A 20,689-nucleotide genomic window follows, 5' to 3' on the forward strand; every position below is an offset into this window, starting at 1 on the left:
ATGGAGAGACATTTTTAGGGAAAAAAAGAGGACACCAACTCCAAAGGACAATAAGAACTTTGACATGTGGACCAGATGACTGAGCAGAAATTGAAGGCCGGGCCTTGAATTTTTCTTTCCTCTTTCTTTGTTGATTTCTTGGTGTGTCGTGTCTTGGTTTGTTTGTCATTTAAAGACACTGGGTGTAAGTGTGTTTGGTTTTGGAAAACTAAATAAAAAAACAAGTGGGGGTAAAAAAAAAAAAACGTAATTATACGCAATGTTGAGCAGAGGGTCAATTAACTTCAGAATTACATAATTCATTTGCTGCAATTGAGTGACTGTCAGTCAAATAAGGTCACCATTAGAAAACAGGACAAAATGTTTTCCCTTATATGGAAAAAATTTTTTTTTTTGCACAATCTGTGTCTGTCTTTCAAAACAAACTGAACACTACAGGGTGACCCAAAAAAAAGTTTACACTCAGTTGACTGCTTGTTTAAAAGCCATTGAAACATATCTTAATAGGTTGTCATGCTTAAGTGATTCATTAAGGTCACTCAATGCAGCTGGTAATCTCTCATCTCTACAATTCCTGTGCTTCTGCTGAAAATGAAGAAAACTTTAGCTGTACCTGAATTGCTGCGTGCCGGTCTGACACCTGAGATTGCAGCAAATCTGAGAATATCCAGATGTGCAGTCTACAAAGTTAAAAAGAAGCTGAAAGATACTGGAACAGCCTCACGAAAACCTGGGTCTGGAAGTGACGATCTGTGCGGACCAAAAAGTTGATTGACAAGGTGATATGTGGCCACCCCAGAGTCCAGATCTCAATCCCCTGGATTATAGCATATGGGCAACTGTGGAGGACAGTGCCTGTAAGAAGCCACAAACGTCTGTGGCAGCCTTGGAGAAGTCCATTGTTAGATCTTGGGAAAAGATGACAGCATCCTACATAAAGAAGCGTTCCGCAGGCGCCTGGAGGCTGTTGTGACACTTAAGGGAGGACACATTGAAAAATAGAGTGTACTGTACATGTTCTTTACAATAATGTATAATTTGTGATTCAATTCTAATTCTAAACTGAATAAACATGGCATTTAAGTTGTATTATGGCAGTGTAAACTTTTTTTTGGGTCACCCTGTATTTCTAAACACAGCACAATCTGTAGAAGAGTAATGCAGTGAATCTTAGTGGAAGTGTTCAGTTGTTTACTGCTCAACCTTTGTGCCACTGTGCAAGTGTGTGTGCGCATGTACATGCCTTTCATTCCTGCAGTGACGGCCCTCAGCTGCCCTGCTGTCTGTCCCATGCCTGTGCCGTCTGTCTGACCATTTGTGGGTTGTCCAGCCTCCATAGTCCTATGTTTGGGATGCAATAAGTACACAGGAAAATGAGTCACAAGTACAATAAACGGGGAAAATGTTAGTAAATTAACAAAAAAAGTTTCAATCCAGATTCAATTCGGTTTTGATCCAGAGTTAGATTATCAAGGACCTGTTGCATTGAAATTGAGACCACAAGCAAACACACACTCTCAACTCTCTGCAAGTGTGCTGAGAGGTGAGGATACTGTCCCGGTGGGTCGGCAGGGGGGCTTTAAAGGGGAGGAGTGGGGACTTGGCTCGTGCCTTTCGAAACCAGAGCCGCTTCGACGGCTTCTCATGACTCGCCCTCAACGCCAGCCGAGTGTTCCTGCTGCCTCCCCACTTGAACCATCTCGTCCTCACTTCATTACCAGCTCACGCCAAGCGGAGATATGAAGCAGCCAAGGTTCTGCACGGAGCTGTTTTGGATCCTCTGCACATTTGCTGGTAAGTCCGAGATCAATTTGAATCCAATGTATTTGAACTGGATGTCTAATCTACTAGTATTCTAACTGGGAGGCCTGATAGTTATTTTAACCTCTTTACTAATGAAAAACTTCATAAAGCAGAGTGGGCCAGAATTGGTCACGAAGCTTAACCAAAAAACTCATGACTCAAAAAATTTGTGTACAGTATCTCAAAAACATCTTTCCTCATTGAAAGGAATGTAAACACTATTAATCCATTTCAGTCACCTAAATAACATCAAAATGGCACTCCATTATATTGTATAATATAGTCTAAGGAATTTGGTTGTGCTCATAAGTGACTCATTGTATGACTTAACCACCATTAGAAGACATAAAAGTCATGAAAAACAACTGTAAATTAATCAGAAAAATTAAGTTATTTTTACAGCATTTTAAGAATATATTGTCTTTGACTGTTACTGCCACCAATAATGTTCAGTATCCTCCATTTCAATTTATTAGCATGTGCTTCAGCAGGGCGGAGTCCAACCATTTGTTTTCCACACAAGTGATCCCTCCCAACCCCCCTTGATTCCCTAAAAGTGACAGGTCCGCATTGTCAGCATTCTGGCCCGCATTCATATTTGAGGTATTTCATCGGGGCAGCAGGTGTCGTCTACCGCACACTGATTTATAAAACCGGAAAAAGGCGGACATTTAGTCACTTCGGACAAGGACTTGCTCTAAGGCCATTTCTACACCTAGCAGTTTTTTTTTTTTTTTTTAAACCAAGGATCCTGCCCTCATAAGTCTTGAAAACATAGTTACGTCCACAACAACACGTTTGTAGGGAAAAAAAAAAAAAACATCCACATCCAACCGCATTCATTCGCTTTTCAGTACATTCATAACAATGCACACAAAATAATTGTCCATAATCTCCTCCTTCACATGTGTTCCTCAATATGGAGCAATGCTAAAGTTTGTAAATAAATGAAAGCAAAAAGCACCTGTCTAATAATTTGGTCGAAACCCACTGCGAGGGATCCATGTTGACACTAAATGTAAACATTTGTCTAATGTGTGACGTAGGAACAAAGTTTGTCTCAAACAGTGAAGTTTCCACAGTTAAATTTTCTCTGTTATCAGTGTCACATCTTCACTTTGGTAGGAGTTTTCAAGAACACTCGTTTTCAATGCCCAAAAAATGCGTGTGTGTGTGGATGATAGGCTAAACCGTAGAAAAATTTCTTCGTTTTGCGAAATACCCTGTTACGTGTAGACATGGCCTAAAACATGAAAGTGCTCAAGTCTAAAACTTACATAAGAAAGTAGACGAGCGATGTCTGAGGTCACATTCCAATTTTGTTGATGGATGTAAAAGTGTAAATAAGATATTAACTGCTGTTAACATTGGCTGCAATTAGATGTCTAACCATTTAAAGAGAAAGACAAGGTTTTGATCAAGTGCAACCCAGCAGCAACCTATCTTGTTTAACAATTTGGGGAAAAAAACTGGATTTAATTTTTATAATGGGATATAATGGAGAGAAAAATGAATAAAAGTCAATATTTGCGGAAGTAAACAACGTTGCTGTGAGCATACAATTTTAAATACCAGAACAGCTTTCGCCAGTCAAATGCATTTCAATTAGTCTTCCTTTGCTTGTGACATCAGTTATACTCAAAATTTCCCAGGTTATTTCAATGTTTGCATGAGTCGTCACTTTAATCGTTATACATAGGCTACACAGATTTTGCTCTGGGGAAAAAAAAGAAGAAAGTTGTGAATATTGTAGTTTCTACTCCTGTTGCTGTAGATTTGTCTTTGTTGCCGTAAATTTGTTAAATGTGGTGTATCTGCTGCTAAGACATGTAGTGTGTGGTTGTTTCACACAAAGATATTTAAAGAAAAAAACACGAGAGAACATGGCGAGTAGAACAGGACTATCGAAGGTAAGATTTTTTACTTCTGTGTAAGGTTAAACAAATAAAAAAAATTTGAAATAATTTTTTTTCTTTAAAAACACACATGAATTCACGGAGACATTACCAGCAATTAATGTATAAATAATAAATTGTAAAAACACAAGGACATTTAGTTTTAACATTGATATGGAAGATAAAGCTAAGTTTAAGAATTAGGTTAGTTCAGGGTTCTACAGGTTTAATCAAGTGAAATTTAAGACTTTTAAGATGACTCAGAACTAAAGTAAATTCCAGTTCAAAGCTACAGTGGGGCAAATAAGTATTTAGTCAACCACCAATTGTGCAAGTTCTCCTACTTGAAAAGATTAGAGAGGCCTGTAATTGTCAACATGGGTAAACCTCAACCATGAGAGACAGAAAGTGGAAAAAAATAAACAAAAAATCACAATGATTTTTAAAGAATTTATTTCCAAATTAGAGTGGAAAATAAGTATTTGGTCACCTACAAACAAGCAAGATTTCTGGCTGTCAAAGAGGTCTAACTTCTAACGAGGTCTAACAAGGCACCACTCTTTACCTGTATTAATGGCACCTGTTTTAACTCATTATTGGTATAAAAGACACCTGTCCACAATCTCAGTCAGTCACACACCAAACTCCACTATGGCCAAGACCAAAGAGCTGTCGAAGGACACCAGAGACAAAATTGTAGACCTGCACTAGGCTGGAAAGACTGAATCTGCAATAGGTAAAACGCTTGGTGTAAAGACATCAACTGTGGGAGCAATTATTAGAAAATGGAAGACATATAAGACCACTGATAATCTCCCTCGATCTGGGGCTCCATGCAAGATCTCGCCCCGTGGCGTCAAAATGATAACAAGAATGGTGAGCAAAAATCCCAGAACCACACGGGGGGACCTAGTGAATGACCTACAGAGAGCTGGGACCACAGTAACAAAGGCTACTATCAGTAACACAATGCGCCGCCAGGGACTCAAATCCTGCACTGCCAGACGTGTCCCCCTGCTGAAGCCAGTACACGTCCAGGCCCGTCTGCAGTTCACTAGAGAGCATTTGGATGATCCAGAAGAGGACTGGGAGAATGTGTTATGGTCAGATGAAACCAAAATTGAATTTTTTGGTAGAAACACAGGTTCTCGTGTTTGGAGGAGAAAGAATACTGAATTGCATCCGAAGAACACCCTACCCACTGTGAGGCATGGGGATGGAAACATCGTGCTTAGGGGCTGTTTTTCTGCAAAGGGACCATGACGACTGCTCTGTGTAAAGGAAAGAATGAATGGGGCCATGTATCGAGAGATTCTGAGTGAAAATCTCCTTCCATCAGCAAGGGCATTGAAGATGAGACGTGGCTGGGTCTTCCAGCATGACAATGATCCCAAACACACAGCCAGGGCAACAAAGGAGTGGCTTCGTAAGAAGCATTTCAAGGTCCTGGAGTGGCCTAGCCAGTCTCCAGATCTGAACCCCATAGAAAATCTGTGGAGAGAGTTGAAAGTCCGTGCTGCCCAACGACAGCCCCAAAACATCACTGCTCTAGAGGAGATCTACATGGAGGAATGGGCAAAAATACCAGCAACAGTGTGTGAAAAGCTTGTGAAGAGTTACAAAAAACTTTTGGCCTCCGTTATTGCCAACAAAGGGTACATAACAAAGTATTGAGATGAACTTTTGGTATTGACCAAATACTTATTTTCCACCATGATTTGCAAATAAATTCTTTAAAAATCAAACAATGTGAGTTTCTGTTTTTTCATCACATTCCGTCTCTCATGGCTGAGGTTTACCCATGTTGACAATTACAGGCCTCTCTAATATTTTCAAGTGGGAGACCTGCACAGTTTGTGGTTGACGAAATATTATTTGCCCCACTGTAAATTTTATGGCCAGCTTTGCGAAAAAAAATCAGTATCTTCTAAAATGCCATAAAACCTCTCAGATTTGATATAATGCTTCAAAATTTTAATTTTAAGGAATTTAAGACCTACCAGGCAGAATTGAATTCCTTTAAAGACGCTTTATCAAGATTATCAAACTTAAAAACCCGCGTGACCACTGCACAAAAAATATTGTCGGCAACAGACAGTTGGAATCCAGTTGATGCATGTACTTGTAAACGATAGAGGAGTAAATGAGATACAGTAATACTAAAACATGAAAACATTAAGACACTTAGTTTTGACGTGAAAATCATATAAGAGGGAGTTTAGGTTTATGCTTAGGAGGAGTTAGGTTAGTTTTACAGTACGAGAAGGTGGGGTGTCAATTGGGACCAGAGGTATCTTGAGGATTACATTTAGGAAGTTTGTGTTATGCTTCGGTGAGATTTATGAGTGTGTTATTTGTGTTATAGTAAGTTAGACCCAAGGTTAAATTCAGGACAATGAGGGTTGGGAGTTCAGAGGGTTGGCAGAGTTAGAACAAGTTAGACTGGGCTTAACACATTCAATGCAATTTGTTTCATTTTTATGCGAACAAAAGATAAAACGTACATATGTATACATTCATATATATACAAACAAAATTCTGTTTGAAAAAAGGTGCAGTAAATAGGTAAACTAACTGCATTTTGCAACTGACATTTCACTTTCAGTGCATTTAACTGGGAGGGCAGACAGTGATCATTTGAACCCATCCCAGTTCAAATGCATTGGAAATGTATTGCCCTCAATTGCCATTGCAATGTGCTCAGAAGTGCATTGTTACCAAGACTTTATCCAGAATCCAAATTGTACTCCTGTATTCTAATGCACTCCTCAGGTATAAATCAACCTGGCCGGCGTTGTTCCCTGCGAGTGTAATTAATAACATCCCCATTTTCCGATTCAGTGAGTGGAGCCGGCCCGCATGACAAATGGACGGCATGTGTTTCCCGCCACCAACGAGCGGATAAAGACGCCGTAAAAGTTGCTAAATCACCGGACGGTCTTTTTGTTTTATCGTCAGCAGCGCGCATGTCAAACAATATTTACTAGCCGGCCATTACCAGTACGTACATCAAGAAGCCAAATCACACCAGGTTGATTGTTCTCGGGTGACGTCTTTTGTAATCAATAACGCTTGTGGTCCAATATTTCATCATAAACAGATGCTTAACCATCTAAAAGCAAATTAATAATCTATTCAACTACTCTCAATTGCACTGATATTCTACGAGGCATGTCTGTTTAGGACTATAAAGGTTGTTTTATGGTCCAATAAAGTCACACTGCTGTGTGTTATTCTAAGCAGCCTAACAGTGTTGACGTATTAAAGATTTTCAGGAGGAAAGATGTACGAAAAGATTCTGTAGAATACGTTTAGGCAATCTTGAGAGCCTTTTCAAACACACAATGGAATTATCTGAGCAAGCAGGTCTTTTCAAGTCAGCTGAGGCATCATTTGATGACAAAAGGTCGCGATGTGGCAATTTGATAATTTTGGCAGCCTGATTAGCTTCCTTTCAAGTCTTCCAATGCAGACTTACACAAGTGGAAAAAGTGAAATCCTGGGAATACTTTTCAGAAGGTGACACTTGGAATGTTGTCAGACAAAATAAATGCATTTTGCAATTTGGCTGTAGAGTAATGCTGCTTCTTAACCACCAAGCAAACAGCAATGGAGTTCAACGGACGTAACAATTTGAGAACGTCTCAACTACCAGGAAGTGGAGCTGAGTGTTATGAAAAACCTCCATGTGTCATTTGACACAGGCTCTGTTCAGAAACGTGAGTGGAATCTGTTGATTGACAGCTGCAAGTGCACACTGGGTCCGCCCCCTTTTCTATTTTGGTGGATGGCCACATCAAAGGAAGTTGATGCCATGACAGACACAATAACAAGAAGCTCTTCAAAACATTAAAAAAGATAAAACACAGAAAACGTTACATGTTAGTGATGCAAATATTTTATGTGGATGTCTTAATGTATACAAATGTGTGTGTTCTGGTTTTCACGACAGAGTATACACACCAGCAGACGAGTCCAAAAATAATACACGCACAGAATATAAATCTGCTACCTAATAGCATCGCTGTCTGTGAGTTTATGTCTTTTCCAACATGAAATTTACAATTCGCTGATTTTTACCCATCTTTTAAAACCAACTAAACATTGCATGCAAGAGACTCCCTTTCCTACAAGCGAAAAAGTCTGCTTGTTGCTTTTTCCTTACTTTCATAATCAGCAGGAGACGAAGCGCTGATTTCACAAAAAACAAGTTTCGGAGTAAAACGCAACGAAAAGAAGCTTCATCAAAGTTAAAAACACACCGTGCAGAAAGGTACTTTGACGCTCATATTTTTTGCTTCCCAACACCTCAGCTATCAAAGAAAAATACAAAAGACATAATAAGTTTATGTATTATTGTGGGAATATATTTTAACTCATTCACTGCCATTGCTGGCGATAGACGTTAATCCTCTTCAACTGGGAGAGATGGAAAAGAATGATTGCTGCAAACCCTCCTGATCCAAATAGATTGGACAGCTATTGCCGTCAATGAGTTAATTTCCGTGATTTTTGGGTTTTTTTTGGTAACAAGCCGTTTTTTGGGTAATGTTCTTACTTTATGTTATGTGTTAAAATTAAATGGTACATCTAATGTACTGTCATTTTGAGAGGCCTGAATTTGGCATTGTCTGCTTATAACAAAATTAAATTTGTATGAATGAATGAATGCCTTTATTGTCGTCAAGTTGAATGATACCTTTACACACTTGTATTCCTATCAATTCCCCAAAATTCCAGTGGATAGTTTCCAATTCAGAACATCTTCAAAATTTCGGGTCTTGGCCCAATCAGATTTAAAGAAAACATTCCAGAAGATTTGTTCCCTTCACAATCCTAATGATGACCAACCTCTGCGGCTGCACCAAATCTACTCGCACACAAAGAGGTCAGCTTCCAAGCCAAGCAGCTTGGCCGAGGCCACGCAGCCTCTTAGCGCCCAGATTAAGTTCTCTTTCCCATGGCTGCGATACCGAATACCGGCCGCTTGTTGATCCTGACCAAATGCGCCTGAACGCGCCTGCTTCTGCACGTCTGTCATGCGATAATCCGCCCAGTCTTCCTGTATCCCGAGCTGCGGGGATCTCAGATTGCAGGTCGGAAGCAGAGTGACGGATGTGTATGTTTACTTCGTGGCTTCCCTGTCTTGCCAGTTCTGGAATTTGACGGGACTTGAACAGTGGTCAGGTGGGGCTCAACATGTGCCCGAAATAACATCTGTGATGACAGTTCAAGGCAGCATCAATATCGAGATGGATGTCTTGATTTTCCCCAATGAAACGACGCCACTTACTGACCACTCTGAGAAATAATCTTTTGAATTTGTTTTTCTTAACTACACAAACATAAAAAAAATCATTCCAAGTCCAGATAACACACTGCTGTTTGTGGCGCAGGTCAGGCGTGGTGCTCAGAGGACGAGACGCGTCTGGTGAATCATTTGTTCAGCGGCTACAACAAGGTCGTGCGCCCAGTCAATCACTTTAGCGAAGCTGTGGTGGTCACCGTGGGATTGCAGCTCATCCAGCTCATCAGTGTGGTAATCCAGATTTTTCCAAACTTTATGTAATAGAAAAAGGGAAAGGCTTGCAAGCATAAGGGCTACAGGGAAAAAGTTACAAAGCAACCAGTAAGGGGCGCTCACTCGCTTTCCTTTGGGAAACCTGTGATCAGGTGCAATTTGGGTCAGGTGTGAGAGTGGAGGACAACAGAGACTAAGGCCATGTCTACACATAGCAGGGTATTTGGCGAAAAGAAGAACTTTTTCTACGGTTGGCCTATCATCCACACGCACATTCTGGGCATTGAAAAAGAGGGTTCTTAAAAACTCCGTCCAAAGTGAAGATGTGCGAATTCTGCGTTTGTGGCGCCATGATGTGAAGACTGATAACTGAAGATTCAACTGTGGAAATGTCACTGAATGCGACAAACTTTGTTCTTACGTCCCACATGAGACCAATGTTTACATCGCTTACATTTAGATCTAGTTACTAGAAAGTGCTTTTTGCTTCCATTTATTCACAACTCTTGCAATGCTTCATACTGAAGTACACATGCAAAAGGATGGGGGTGTTATATGGATAATTATTTTTCACGCATTGTTATGAATGTACTTAAAAACGAATGAATGCGGTCGGCTGTGGAAGCTTTTTTTCTTTTCTACAAATGTGCTGGTGTAGACGTATTTATTTTTTCATGACGCATGAGGGCAGGCTCCTCGATTTTAAAAAACCCGCGAGGTATAGACATGGTCTAACAAGTGCTATATGGAATTTGGGGGAACCCCCAAATTCCATATAGTCCGTGTCGAATCCGCTCCGTTCTGAACGACGCAATAAATACGTTTCTATGAACGTTTCTATGAGTACGAGGTGCTCCACATCATCAGCTCAGCTCTGATCCAGATCCGCTTGAGTCCGTACTGTCCGATCCGTCAAACCAAAACACTGTACATGCGAGGTCTATTTTCTGGTCCGTCAACCTGCGGCCAGATCGAGTCTTGACGTTTAGAAATTGACGGCAGCAATATCCGGACTGTCAAAGTAAATGATGTATATAAAAAATATTATGCATATGATTATTTACTATATTTTCTTGAAATTTACACAAACCCATATGTATATGGGTCATTTGAATAGGATGTCCAGTTTTTGTGTATCCCCAAACAATAAAATATATTTTAATATGACTAAAAGAAATGACATCCATCCTAAAACTATTTTTATGTGTGTGCGTGCATGCGTGGATTTGTAGGGGGAGGGAGAGGGTGGGGGATTGTGTCCATGGGTTTTTTGTGTGCTTTTGTGTGTGTAGAACGGAATTAATTAAACTGTAGCTAAATAGTACCATTGGTCTTTGAGCATTTTTGGCCCATATAGGTTTGTTGTTTTTTTTTTCTGAAAATACGGTCACAAAAAAAAAAAAAACGTTGTGTTGATCTGATCACATGCTCTCCTCTGTTTTGCGCATGCACGTCTAGAGTCCGCAGGTGTACGCACCGAATGAGAGACGTATGCAGTGGGCATTAGGCAACGTAGCCCGCACAGAGCCAGTTTGCAACGACGCGAAATGAGCGGACACGGACTGTGAAATTTAGGGTTAACCGGGGTCGCTTTTAGCGTTATTGTGTGAATTAGCCACTGAGTATTAAAATTGTGCTATTAATCATCTCAGCCTCGCAAACTGAAATCTGCACTTTAGGGTTTGAAGCAGTCTAGTACTTCACAGTCTGTGTATTTTTTATTCAAAATAAATATCTTGTTTTTATTCAGTCCTAGCCTCCTCTTCCGTTTGTTCAGAACACGCCTGCGTGTACTTGTCGTGCCATTTTTGGTCACTACAGTTTGAAATTTTAGATACCGACTTTGCCAGAGCTTTGGCAGTAACATTTCAATATGCTAATATATTTCAAGTACTGTGTGCTGCAGTAAAAATATAAATGATCACTTCTAATATCAGGATAAGAGGATTGCAAAACTGAAACAGTACTCTCAGTAGACTTTTTGATTGAACTGTTTTGAAACGACCCTTTTTCTCCAGTACAGATTTTCGGTAATATCACACTAACCTGATTTCCACAATGCAGTCAATGTCTAAACTGCAATAAAAATCTGATTTTTTTCCTTGTACCTACAGGATGAAGTCAATCAGATTGTGACCAGTAACGTTCGTCTAAGACAAGTAAGCAATCGTTTACAGCTGATTCAAATTACATGATTGTATCAATTATTTCACATCGTTTCTGTTTTTATCCAATGATAGTCAGCATTTCAAAGCCATTTCCTTGCTGTTACTAGTCAAAATGACCAGGAAATTTGGCCCAACATGAACAAATAATCGTCTCTTTATGGTCGATGTCCACCCCCGCCCCATCCATTTTAACTTAACAGCAATGGACAGACGTGAACCTGAAATGGAACCCTGATGAGTATGGTGGGATCAGGAAGATCCGAATCCCTTCCACAGACATTTGGAAGCCCGACTTGGTGCTTTACAACAAGTAAATACTTTAGGAACAGTCGACTCCTGTGTCAAGTCATACTTTGCTACAGTATTCCTAAATTTGTGTGAGCTTTCTGCAATCTTCACTAGTGCCGATGGCGACTTCGCCATCATCCACGAAACCAAAGTGCTTCTGGAGCACAACGGCCAGATTACATGGAACCCGCCCGCCATCTTCAAGAGCTACTGCGAGATCATAGTCCTGCATTTCCCCTTCGACTTGCAAAACTGCAGTATGAAGCTCGGCACGTGGACGTACGACGGCCTTCTGGTCGTCATCAACCCGGTCAGTTCATCTGATAAAGTTGATGCCCGAAGTCATCACCCGACTTGCTGTAATTTTTGTGCACTTGTAGGACAGTGACCGTCCCGACCTGAGCAACTTCATGGAGTCTGGAGAGTGGGTTCTGAAGGACTACAGAAACTGGAAACACTGGGTCTACTACACGTGTTGCCCTGAGACGCCCTACCTGGACATCACTTACCACTTCCTGATGCTGCGACTGCCACTCTACTTTATCGTCAATGTCATCATCCCGTGCATGCTCTTCTCCTTCCTAACTGGCCTTGTCTTTTACCTGCCCACCGACTCTGGTATAAAAAAATAGATATATTTAAAAGGGATCACAGAGTAGAGTAAACTCGGCATGTCTGCCTGCCCAGGTGAAAAGATGACCTTGTCCATCTCAGTCTTGCTGTCCCTCACCGTGTTCCTGTTGGTCATCGTGGAGCTTATTCCATCCACGTCGAGCGCCGTGCCACTTATCGGAAAGTACATGCTCTTTACCATGGTCTTTGTCATCGCTTCCATTATCATCACCGTCATCGTCATCAACACACACCATCGCTCCCCCAGCACGCACACCATGCCTGCCTGGATTCGAAAGGTGCGTATCGAGCATTGGTTAAGGTGTCAAAGTAGAGTTTGAAGTTGTAGGTTAGATTAGGTCAACTGGTGCTTAAAAGTCATTGTGATTGAATTGTGTGTTATCAGGTATTCATTGAAAAAATCCCAAACATGATGTTCTTCTCCACCATGAAGCGTCCCAGCCAGGAAATCCGGCAAAAGAGATTGTTTCCTACAGACATGGACATCTCCGATATCTCAGGTCCCGACACAAACGAGCAGAAAATGTTATTTTCAATGAAAATGCAGAACATGTCATAAGCGGAAAATGGAATTTGATGTGACATATGTGTCTATCAGGCAACCCGACGCCCACTAGCATCCCCTACCAGTCCCCCATTATTAAGAACCCCGACGTGCGTAGTGCCATCGAAGGCGTCAAATTCATCGCAGAGACCATGAGGTCAGACGAGGAGTCCAACAATGTAAGAACAAAGGACCGCTGTCAAGGCCTTACCCTTGCAATCCGTTGCTGTAGGTAAACATTACTGTATTTTCTCTTTCAGGCGGCAGAGGAGTGGAAGTTTGTAGCAATGGTTCTAGATCACATTCTCTTGTGTGTCTTCATGGCTGTGTGCATCATCGGCACTCTTGCCGTATTCGCCGGCCGACTCATCGAACTCAACACACTTTGAATGAGCGCAAGCATAGGGCATGTCATCCTTTGAAAGAGGTCAATTTAGAAAAGTGTCAATTCGGAGGTTGTAAGATGAAGGCGCTGAAGTAGTGGAGTCCCAACTTTTACATTGTATAAAGAGAAATCAAAGAAAAGACTGATGATTATTATTCCTTTTTTTTTTAATCAAGGTAAAAGCAGGGCTGTGCAGGCTAATGGAAAAATCAAGGGAGATCTGCAAAATTGCCCAAGAAGTGGACATTGGGGACCTCAGCGCTAAGTGTTAACAGCTAACGACGCGTCTTGCGATCTATGCTGGTCATACTTGAAATTATGATTTTTTTTTTAAATGATTGTGTCTCATTTTTTTTCTTGTCACATCAAATACACTAAACAGTAATAAGAGATTTGGGGAGTTGATAGCATTTCTTTGTTTTTTCAAACAATGTAGTATTATTCACACCAGGAAGTAACACTGTTCTTTGAAGCAAATGTAACATATTTTTTCTGTAACTTCATTTTGTTTTGGTCATTGACATTCATGATGAATGTAAACAGATTTTTTTTCGTATGCTGATTTGGTGGAATTTATCCAAACTCATATAGTGGTGTTAAAATATTTCCAAGCGAAATGAAAGCAGAAAACAAACTTAAAAACAAGTGTTATACTTCAGTTGCAGCTTTTATTCACAGGATATCAGACATCGTGGTACAGTGAAAATCACATGTCCAGTGTTATCCTGCAAAAACAACAAAACTTTTCTTTGCTTTTGAAAAAAATAACAGCATTTTTCCAATGGGCACAGATAATGCGCACATTAGCCCCTTTTAAGATATATACATTTTTGATCTAGAGCAGCAATTCTTAAGCCTTTTACAAGTACAACCTTAATAAAACTATTGTCAATATTAAGAAAATTGAACAATATACATTTTGTAAATCAACACTGTGCTTGAATGGGGGGGGTGTAAAAACAAAGATTTACTGGGAATACATTTAACATTCTACTAACTAAACTATCTAAATTCTAAAATTGGATTTGTGCTTCAAAAGAATGTTTAAGATAATCATTATAAAGGGACTATCAATTGATGGGACTCATCAAATGAAAATAAAGTCTTTGCAGCCTAGTGTCTCCAATCAGGAATGTAATGTATCTAATTTAAAATTAGAAATACTGTACATGTTTTTCCTCTGGACAATTGCAGGACAAATAAGTCTTATACGGTGGGTGGGAGGGTGAAGTGAAATGTTTGGAATTATTTGTGACTGTGATTTTTGTATGTCCTGGGCCATGTGACTTTCAAATGCTAACCGGGGAAGGTTGGCGTCTCTATAATAACTGAGGAACACATAAGTGAAGGAATTTTGGTTGCGTTGTTGTTGGATGTCTTTCCAACAACGTGATTGATTGTGCAGCCATCATTGACTTAATTTGGTTCATTTTGCGAGTTAATTTGGGCTCACATTTTCATTTTTTTTTTTTTTTTTTTTTTATATATTTAATTCTAGTTGTGTGTCTGTGGAGGAGTTGGAAATAAACTTGTAATTACTGCATTGACTTTTTTATACTTTCACTAATGGTTCAAATGACAACATTGGCACTCATGTTATTGCTGAAAAACTTTTATTTTAGCAGCGGCAGTGTCATGAAAACAATTATTGGAGGTGACAAATGGATTTTCTGGAGTTTAGCAGAGCAAACACTTAAATATATATGAACAAAATGCAACAAGTGCCATAGGGATGACTTGTTATTCATTTTTATTTTGAAATAATAGCCTTCCCAGTGTTTGGCTTCAAACTGTTTCTTTACCAGTTAATCAGCTAATCTACCAATAATATTGTCTACGTATATGTATTAACTTGTTTTATCTATGTGGCAAATAAGAATGAAAAAAATCAGAGGGGAAACCTGTCATAGTATTTTGTATGTTTTTTTTTTTCATCAAATGATTAAAAATTACATTATACCGTGCCATATCGCTATCATGATCGTGACAGAGGATTTTTCCCATGTTGCACAGCACTACGCAGGTGGGAATGTAAACAGGAAAAATGAAGGTACCAGTTTTTATAACAAATATCAGTTCATTGGTCACTCCATTGACGCTAAATAGTACCTCATCTTCGGCCATTTTCAAAAAAACAAAAAAAAACAAAACAGTGCGGCAAACAATGTGCATCAACATGTTTGAAGGCCAAATACGGTAGATATGAAGTCAGTGCAATGCTGTCAAGAAGACATTTGGCAAACTCTTTTAAAACAAACAAGGCAAGTGGCAGGTTGAAGAATGTAATTAATGCTTAGTATAAAGTATAGTATAAATATTAAAATATTAAAATAATTTTTGTAGCTGATAAGCTACAAAAACGTCAGCCATTTTGAGAGCAATACAACTGAAAACGATGATGATAGATAAGAACTTATGCTTATGCTAGAAGGCTTACCAAATTCTACCTAAAGATAAGAGACTTCAACACATGATGCCACATGCCCAGCATCAAGAATAGTGACCTCTCTTCGCTCAGTAAATTTCCATTTAAAAAGAACTTAAACAAGTGGGTTGGGCATTTTCCTAGAAGTCAAAGTGTTTGATGCCCATCCATTTTGTTTTGCAGGTCTAACTACCCAAAGTTGTTAAGCACTAAACACAGTTAAAGGAAGTTTATGGTTTGAACCAGGGGTCGGCAACCCAAAATTTTGATGGGGACCAAAAAAAAAAAAAAAAACTATGTCGGGAGCCGCAAAAAATTAAAAGCCTTATAATGAAGGCAACACATGCTGATGCATCTAAATTAGCAATATTAGCCTCCTGTGAAAAGGACTGCCAACAAATACATAATTAGCCTTCGTGATTAAATGTATTTTCCCTGCAGTGCATCCTACAGAGAATGACACACCATGTTGTATGTTGACTACCGTTGTACGATGTCACCTCAAGTTAAACTTCTTTACAATATTACTGAATTAGAATGTTTGTCCTCCTACAGAAACCACATTAAAACAAAAAATATATTTTAGTCCCCCATCTCTTTCCATTCAAAAACATTTTTTTAAAAAGCTCTAGGGAACCACTAGGACAGCGCTAAAGAGCCGCGGGTTGCTGACCACCGGTTTAAACCAAGGGAGGGCACAATTTTGTTCTCAAGGACCACATTTAAATTTTAAAATGGAGAGATAATTCAGCTCAGTTATAGAAGAGTAAAATGTGTAATATGGCAAATCTATAGAAATAAATGATTGCTCATTTATTGTGGGAAAAATGTACAGTGGGGATATAGACCCTACCCACAGACGTCACAAAATCACGTGATCGCTGTATTGTTCTGCCCCACTGTCCGTCATTTTGTGTGTCTATTATCAATGGTCTCAAGTGATCGAGCAATTTATAATGCATTTCATGGAAGACCCGGTGCTTTCGGATGCCGTAAACTCACTGGATGCGTTGCATAAAAGGCGTTATGTGGAAAAGCTTCAGTTTATCCATTCGCCAGATCCATATTTGATGCCTAAATCGATGTTTTTCGACTCGCTGTCTTCGCCGTCTTCGCCTGACATCTGCCAGCTACCCTGATATTTACAACTATCTTGTCCACACAAAATCAGCCTATTCTCACGAAAGTTTGAAAAACTTTAAGAGCTTGGAGGCTTATAAATACTTCGTTGCTGGTTGGGTGAAACAGGTCCTCGTCCACGAAAATTCGGCAGGAATCTATCTTGTGCTTGGAAAGGTGAGTTACGAAATTTTCAATTCAAAATCTTTTGTTCTTGCTAACATCCGCTGTCAAGTCTAATGTATTTCATGTCATTTGTCAATGGAGCTAGGGCTTTTAATGTTTATATGGTTTAGCGATAGCACTCTCACTACATACATACGTGTATGTTGTCGGCGATTAGCCTAGCAATGATCTTAATTGTGGTTGTCAGCCCAAAACCCTCTAAATATATATTAAATGCATCTTACCAGGTATAAAATGACTACTACATAATCTGTGGTAATCGTTTGGAGCCCAGTTTTCTCGTCGAATTGCAGCAGCCCATCTCGCTCTCCTCTCCGGGTTTCTCGGAATCCGGTAGAACTTCAAGTCTCTCCGTCTATCTTCTCTGGTATTGCAACCGACCGCCACACACGCCTTCACCATTTTGATTATTAATGTTAACGAGCAGAAAAACACGCCGTAAATAGGAGGAATGTACGTAGCCGTAACAGGTAAACACGATGTGTTGACGGACAATTGGGCGGCACCAGTCAGGAGGGCGGAGTTGTGACGTCACGTGGGTAGGGTCTATAAGTATTTAGTCAACCACTAATGGTGCAAGTTCTCCCACTTGAAAATATTAGAGAGGCCTGTAATTGTCAACATGGGGAAACCTCAACCATGAGAGACAGGATGTGGGGGGAAAAAAACCAGAAAATCACATTGTTTGATTTTTAAAGAATTTATTTGCAAATCATGGTGGAAAATAAGTATTTGGTCAATACCAAAAGTGAATCTCAATACTTTGTTATGTTCCCTTTGTTGGCAAAAACGGAGGCCAAACGTTTTCTGTAACTCTTCACAAGCTTTCCACACACTGTTGCTGGTATTTTGGCCCATTCCTCCATGCAGATCTCCTCTAGAGTTTTGGGGCTGTCGTTGCACAACACGGACTTTAAACTCCCTCCACAGATATTCTATGGGGTTGAGATCTGGAGACTGGCTAGGCCACTCCAGGACCTTGAAATGCTTCTTACGAAGCCACTCCTTTGTTGCCCTGGCTGTGTGTTTGGGATCATTGTCATGCTGAAAGACCCAGCCACGTCTCATCTTCAATGCCCTTGGTGATGAAAGGAGATTTTCACTCAGAATCTCTCAATATATGGCCCCGTTCTTACAGGTAACAAGTTAGACCTCGTTAGAAGAAGTTAGACCTCTTTGACAGTCAGAAATCTTGCTTGTTTGTAGGTGACCAAACACTTATTTTCCACTCTAATTTGGAAATAAATTATTTAAAAATCAAACTATGTGATTTTCTGTTTTTTTTTTAATCACCACATTCTGTCTCTCATGGTTGAGGTTTACCCATGTTGACAATTACAGTCCTCTCTAATATTTTCAAGTGGGAGAACTTGCACAATTAGTGGTTGACTAAATACTTATTTGCCTCACTGTACATTTTTCCCACAATAAATGAGCAATCATTTATTTCTATATCCACATTCTGTCTCTCATGATTGAGGTTTACCCATGTTGACAATTACAGGCCTCTCTAATCTTTTCAAGTAGGAGAGCTTGGACAATTGGTGGTTGACTAAATACTTATTTGCCCCACAGTATATTTTATTAGAACTCATTTCTGTTTCATATTTTCAAGAATTAAGCAGTTATTTAATATATAATTTAATGCAAATTTTGTCAGTTGAGTTGTGTGTATATGCCTTAAATAGCCAATTATTTTAATGATACGGTTAGGGTTCGGACTATAAGACAAATTTTTTCTCTCCGTTTCAACTTGGTTTAAAAATGGAGTCTTAAACTTACTTAATATATCTAAACCAAACAAGTTTGCCTTGAAACAGCAGCTCATGCATGAAACTTTCAATAATATAAGTAATAATAAATACTGTATGAGCACAAATAATCCTCTCTGACTTAAAGCTTTTCGCTTCTGTCTGTGATAGTGAGTGCAAACACCTTTTTCTCCCCACATGGCTACGACAGCTGAGGTTCATGGGTGGATGAGTCGTTGTCCTCTGCTTCGTCATCCTCTTCATCTACTTCCTCTTCCTGAACCAGCTCTTCTGCCTCCTTCTCTTCTTTCCCCTTCTCCTTGGCATGGCTCTCAGCATCTCCAATTCCAGCGCGAGCTTGGACAACTTCATCCAGCTCTCGTTCGTCTGAGAAAAAGAGCCAGAAGGTCCAGTGAGCACACAAGAAGTGCGAGGTAATGACGAGAATGAGGCATAACAGATTTAGAAAAAGTAGTAATCACTGACAGGATTAAAATTGATAATGATTTGCTGTAAAACATCTGGGAAAGAATTAGTGGATTAAAAGAAGATTAATACAAAATTACATACGTTAGGAATACTGTATTTCTATAAATAGTGGTCCTGGTGAATTTAAATTCAAAATCAAATTGTTTTCAATATTTACCCGATTCAATTTTTTTTTTAATCATTTTTTTAATAAGTTCAATTTTTTTTTTTTATCATAGTAGTACAAAAATGTATATCTTATATTAACATATTCATTTATTTTATAAAATACTTCATAAATAACAAACACAAATACAATACAGGTAATCCACTGTTTAAGAACGAATTCCGTTCCTGCGCTGGCAATGTAACCCGGATTTCCGAGTAAGTCAGAATTAACCCGTCTAAACACCCTTAAGTTTAAAAAAAAAAAAAAAAAAAAACTATCCAAAAATATGTATTATACGTCATTGTACTGTCCTCACCAAGACGTTGGAGGTAAGCGAAGCTCCAAAATGATTATGTCAGGCGTCCGTGTGGTTTGCTGACTTTATTCAGCTGCTCATGACGTCAACACTTGCAGAATTAAACTAAAATAAAATTATATCAGTCTCATCTTCAATAACAGCAATTTAAATTTACGTGTACAAGTAGCTGCTGATACAGCAATAACAAACGATTAGCATGTATAAGTTAGCGTCCGCACATCATCAAAAACAATCACATAAACTCACCCCAGTATTCAACCACAATTGAAAACACACAATAAACAGTACAAAAGTGGTTATATAAAGCCGTCGCCTCAGGATGCTTCACAAGCAAAAAATATGCGCGCAGGCTGTCACATCTCTCGGCTGCGCTCTTCCTCATGTATGCGTGTGTGGGGTGGGCGCGTGTGGACATGTGCTCGCCTGTGGAAGTACTACCTGCACCAAAATAAACGCATGTATCACAGAACACAAGTCAACATTTAAAAAAAAAAAAAAAAAAGACTCAGGCGTTGAAAGTCGAAATCAAGTAAGTCGGGTACGTCTTAACCTGAGGACTACCTGTATTAACAGAAAGAATCGTTTTGCTAATCTTAGTAATCTACATGCAGTTTAGCATTGTTTACATTCATTGACATCTTAAATTTCTTTAATATTCATCTTTCATCTAAGTGACTGTAAACGTGCTTTGATCTGTGCTACTGTTTGGGTATAAACCAAGTTCAACTCAAGGTTTTGTTTCCCGTATTAGTGTTTAATGTTACACTGACACTACATTTATTACCTATATTGACTAATGAAGCAGGTCATCGCTTGATTAGCGGATGGGCCACCATTTAGATAATACAGTATTTTAATCACAGAAAATCATAAAAAAAACAATAGTGGATAATTAGGAATTCCAGTCAGACAATTCAAAATCCAAGAGGCATTAAATATTTGTTTTCAAAAACATAGGTTTTTTTAAATTTTATTTCAAGTAGACAATTTTTTTTTAAATATGAGTCTCAAAACG

At 39.3% G+C, this 20,689-nt stretch overlaps 2 protein-coding genes across 6 annotated transcripts in view; one reads left to right on the top strand and one right to left on the bottom strand.

Annotated features, from left to right (window-relative positions):
- Positions 1-1,240: 1,240 nt before the first annotated feature.
- Positions 1,241-20,689, bottom strand: part of lnpk (lunapark, ER junction formation factor) — a 34,522-nt gene continuing 15,073 nt past the window's right edge. Inside the window, exons 16-19 of one of the 4 annotated variants that reach the window (XR_009064631.1) lie at positions 18,903-19,105; positions 12,406-12,573; positions 12,185-12,290; positions 1,241-1,341 (exon numbers count right to left, since the gene is read on the bottom strand). Coding sequence is in view for 3 of the 4 variants with exons in the window: in XM_057848270.1 (XP_057704253.1) it covers positions 18,921-19,105 (185 nt within the window). In the remaining variant the exon portion in view is untranslated. Of the gene's footprint in view, positions 1,342-12,184; positions 12,291-12,405; positions 12,574-13,870; positions 19,106-20,689 lie in introns of those variants that run through there. The other 3 variants (XM_057848270.1, XM_057848268.1, XM_057848271.1) reach the window with 3 other exon arrangements.
- On the top strand, positions 1,625-14,895 carry LOC130922960 (acetylcholine receptor subunit alpha-like). Of its 2 annotated transcripts, XM_057848267.1 has the most exons (11): positions 1,625-1,794; positions 9,095-9,237; positions 11,334-11,378; positions 11,588-11,697; positions 11,790-11,985; positions 12,056-12,293; positions 12,363-12,586; positions 12,694-12,808; positions 12,907-13,031; positions 13,113-13,279; positions 13,414-14,895. In XM_057848267.1, the coding sequence occupies exons 1-10, from the start codon at positions 1,740-1,742 to the stop codon at positions 13,239-13,241; spliced, it is 1,380 nt and encodes a 459-aa protein (XP_057704250.1). In that variant the 5' UTR covers positions 1,625-1,739; the 3' UTR covers positions 13,242-13,279; positions 13,414-14,895. The 2 variants fall into 2 exon arrangements, with proteins under 2 accessions (XP_057704250.1, XP_057704249.1); XM_057848266.1 differs by having other exon boundaries at positions 13,113-14,893.

This window comes from Corythoichthys intestinalis, chromosome 10 (assembly GCF_030265065.1).
Source record: "Corythoichthys intestinalis isolate RoL2023-P3 chromosome 10, ASM3026506v1, whole genome shotgun sequence".
Lineage (NCBI taxonomy): Eukaryota > Metazoa > Chordata > Actinopteri > Syngnathiformes > Syngnathidae > Corythoichthys > Corythoichthys intestinalis.

What these genes read in the sequence shown, in the direction of transcription:
- LOC130922960 (XM_057848267.1), top strand. Translation starts at nt 1,740, where the DNA reads ATGAAGCAGCCAAGGTTCTGCACGGAGCTGTTTTGGATCCTCTGCACA. An exon ending in GTAACGTTCGTCTAAGACAA is followed by an intron (nt 11,379 to 11,587) that starts GTAAGCAATCGT and finishes TTAACTTAACAG; the next exon opens with CAATGGACAGACGTGAACCT. An exon ending in TTACCTGCCCACCGACTCTG is followed by an intron (nt 12,294 to 12,362) that starts GTATAAAAAAAT and finishes CTGCCTGCCCAG; the next exon opens with GTGAAAAGATGACCTTGTCC.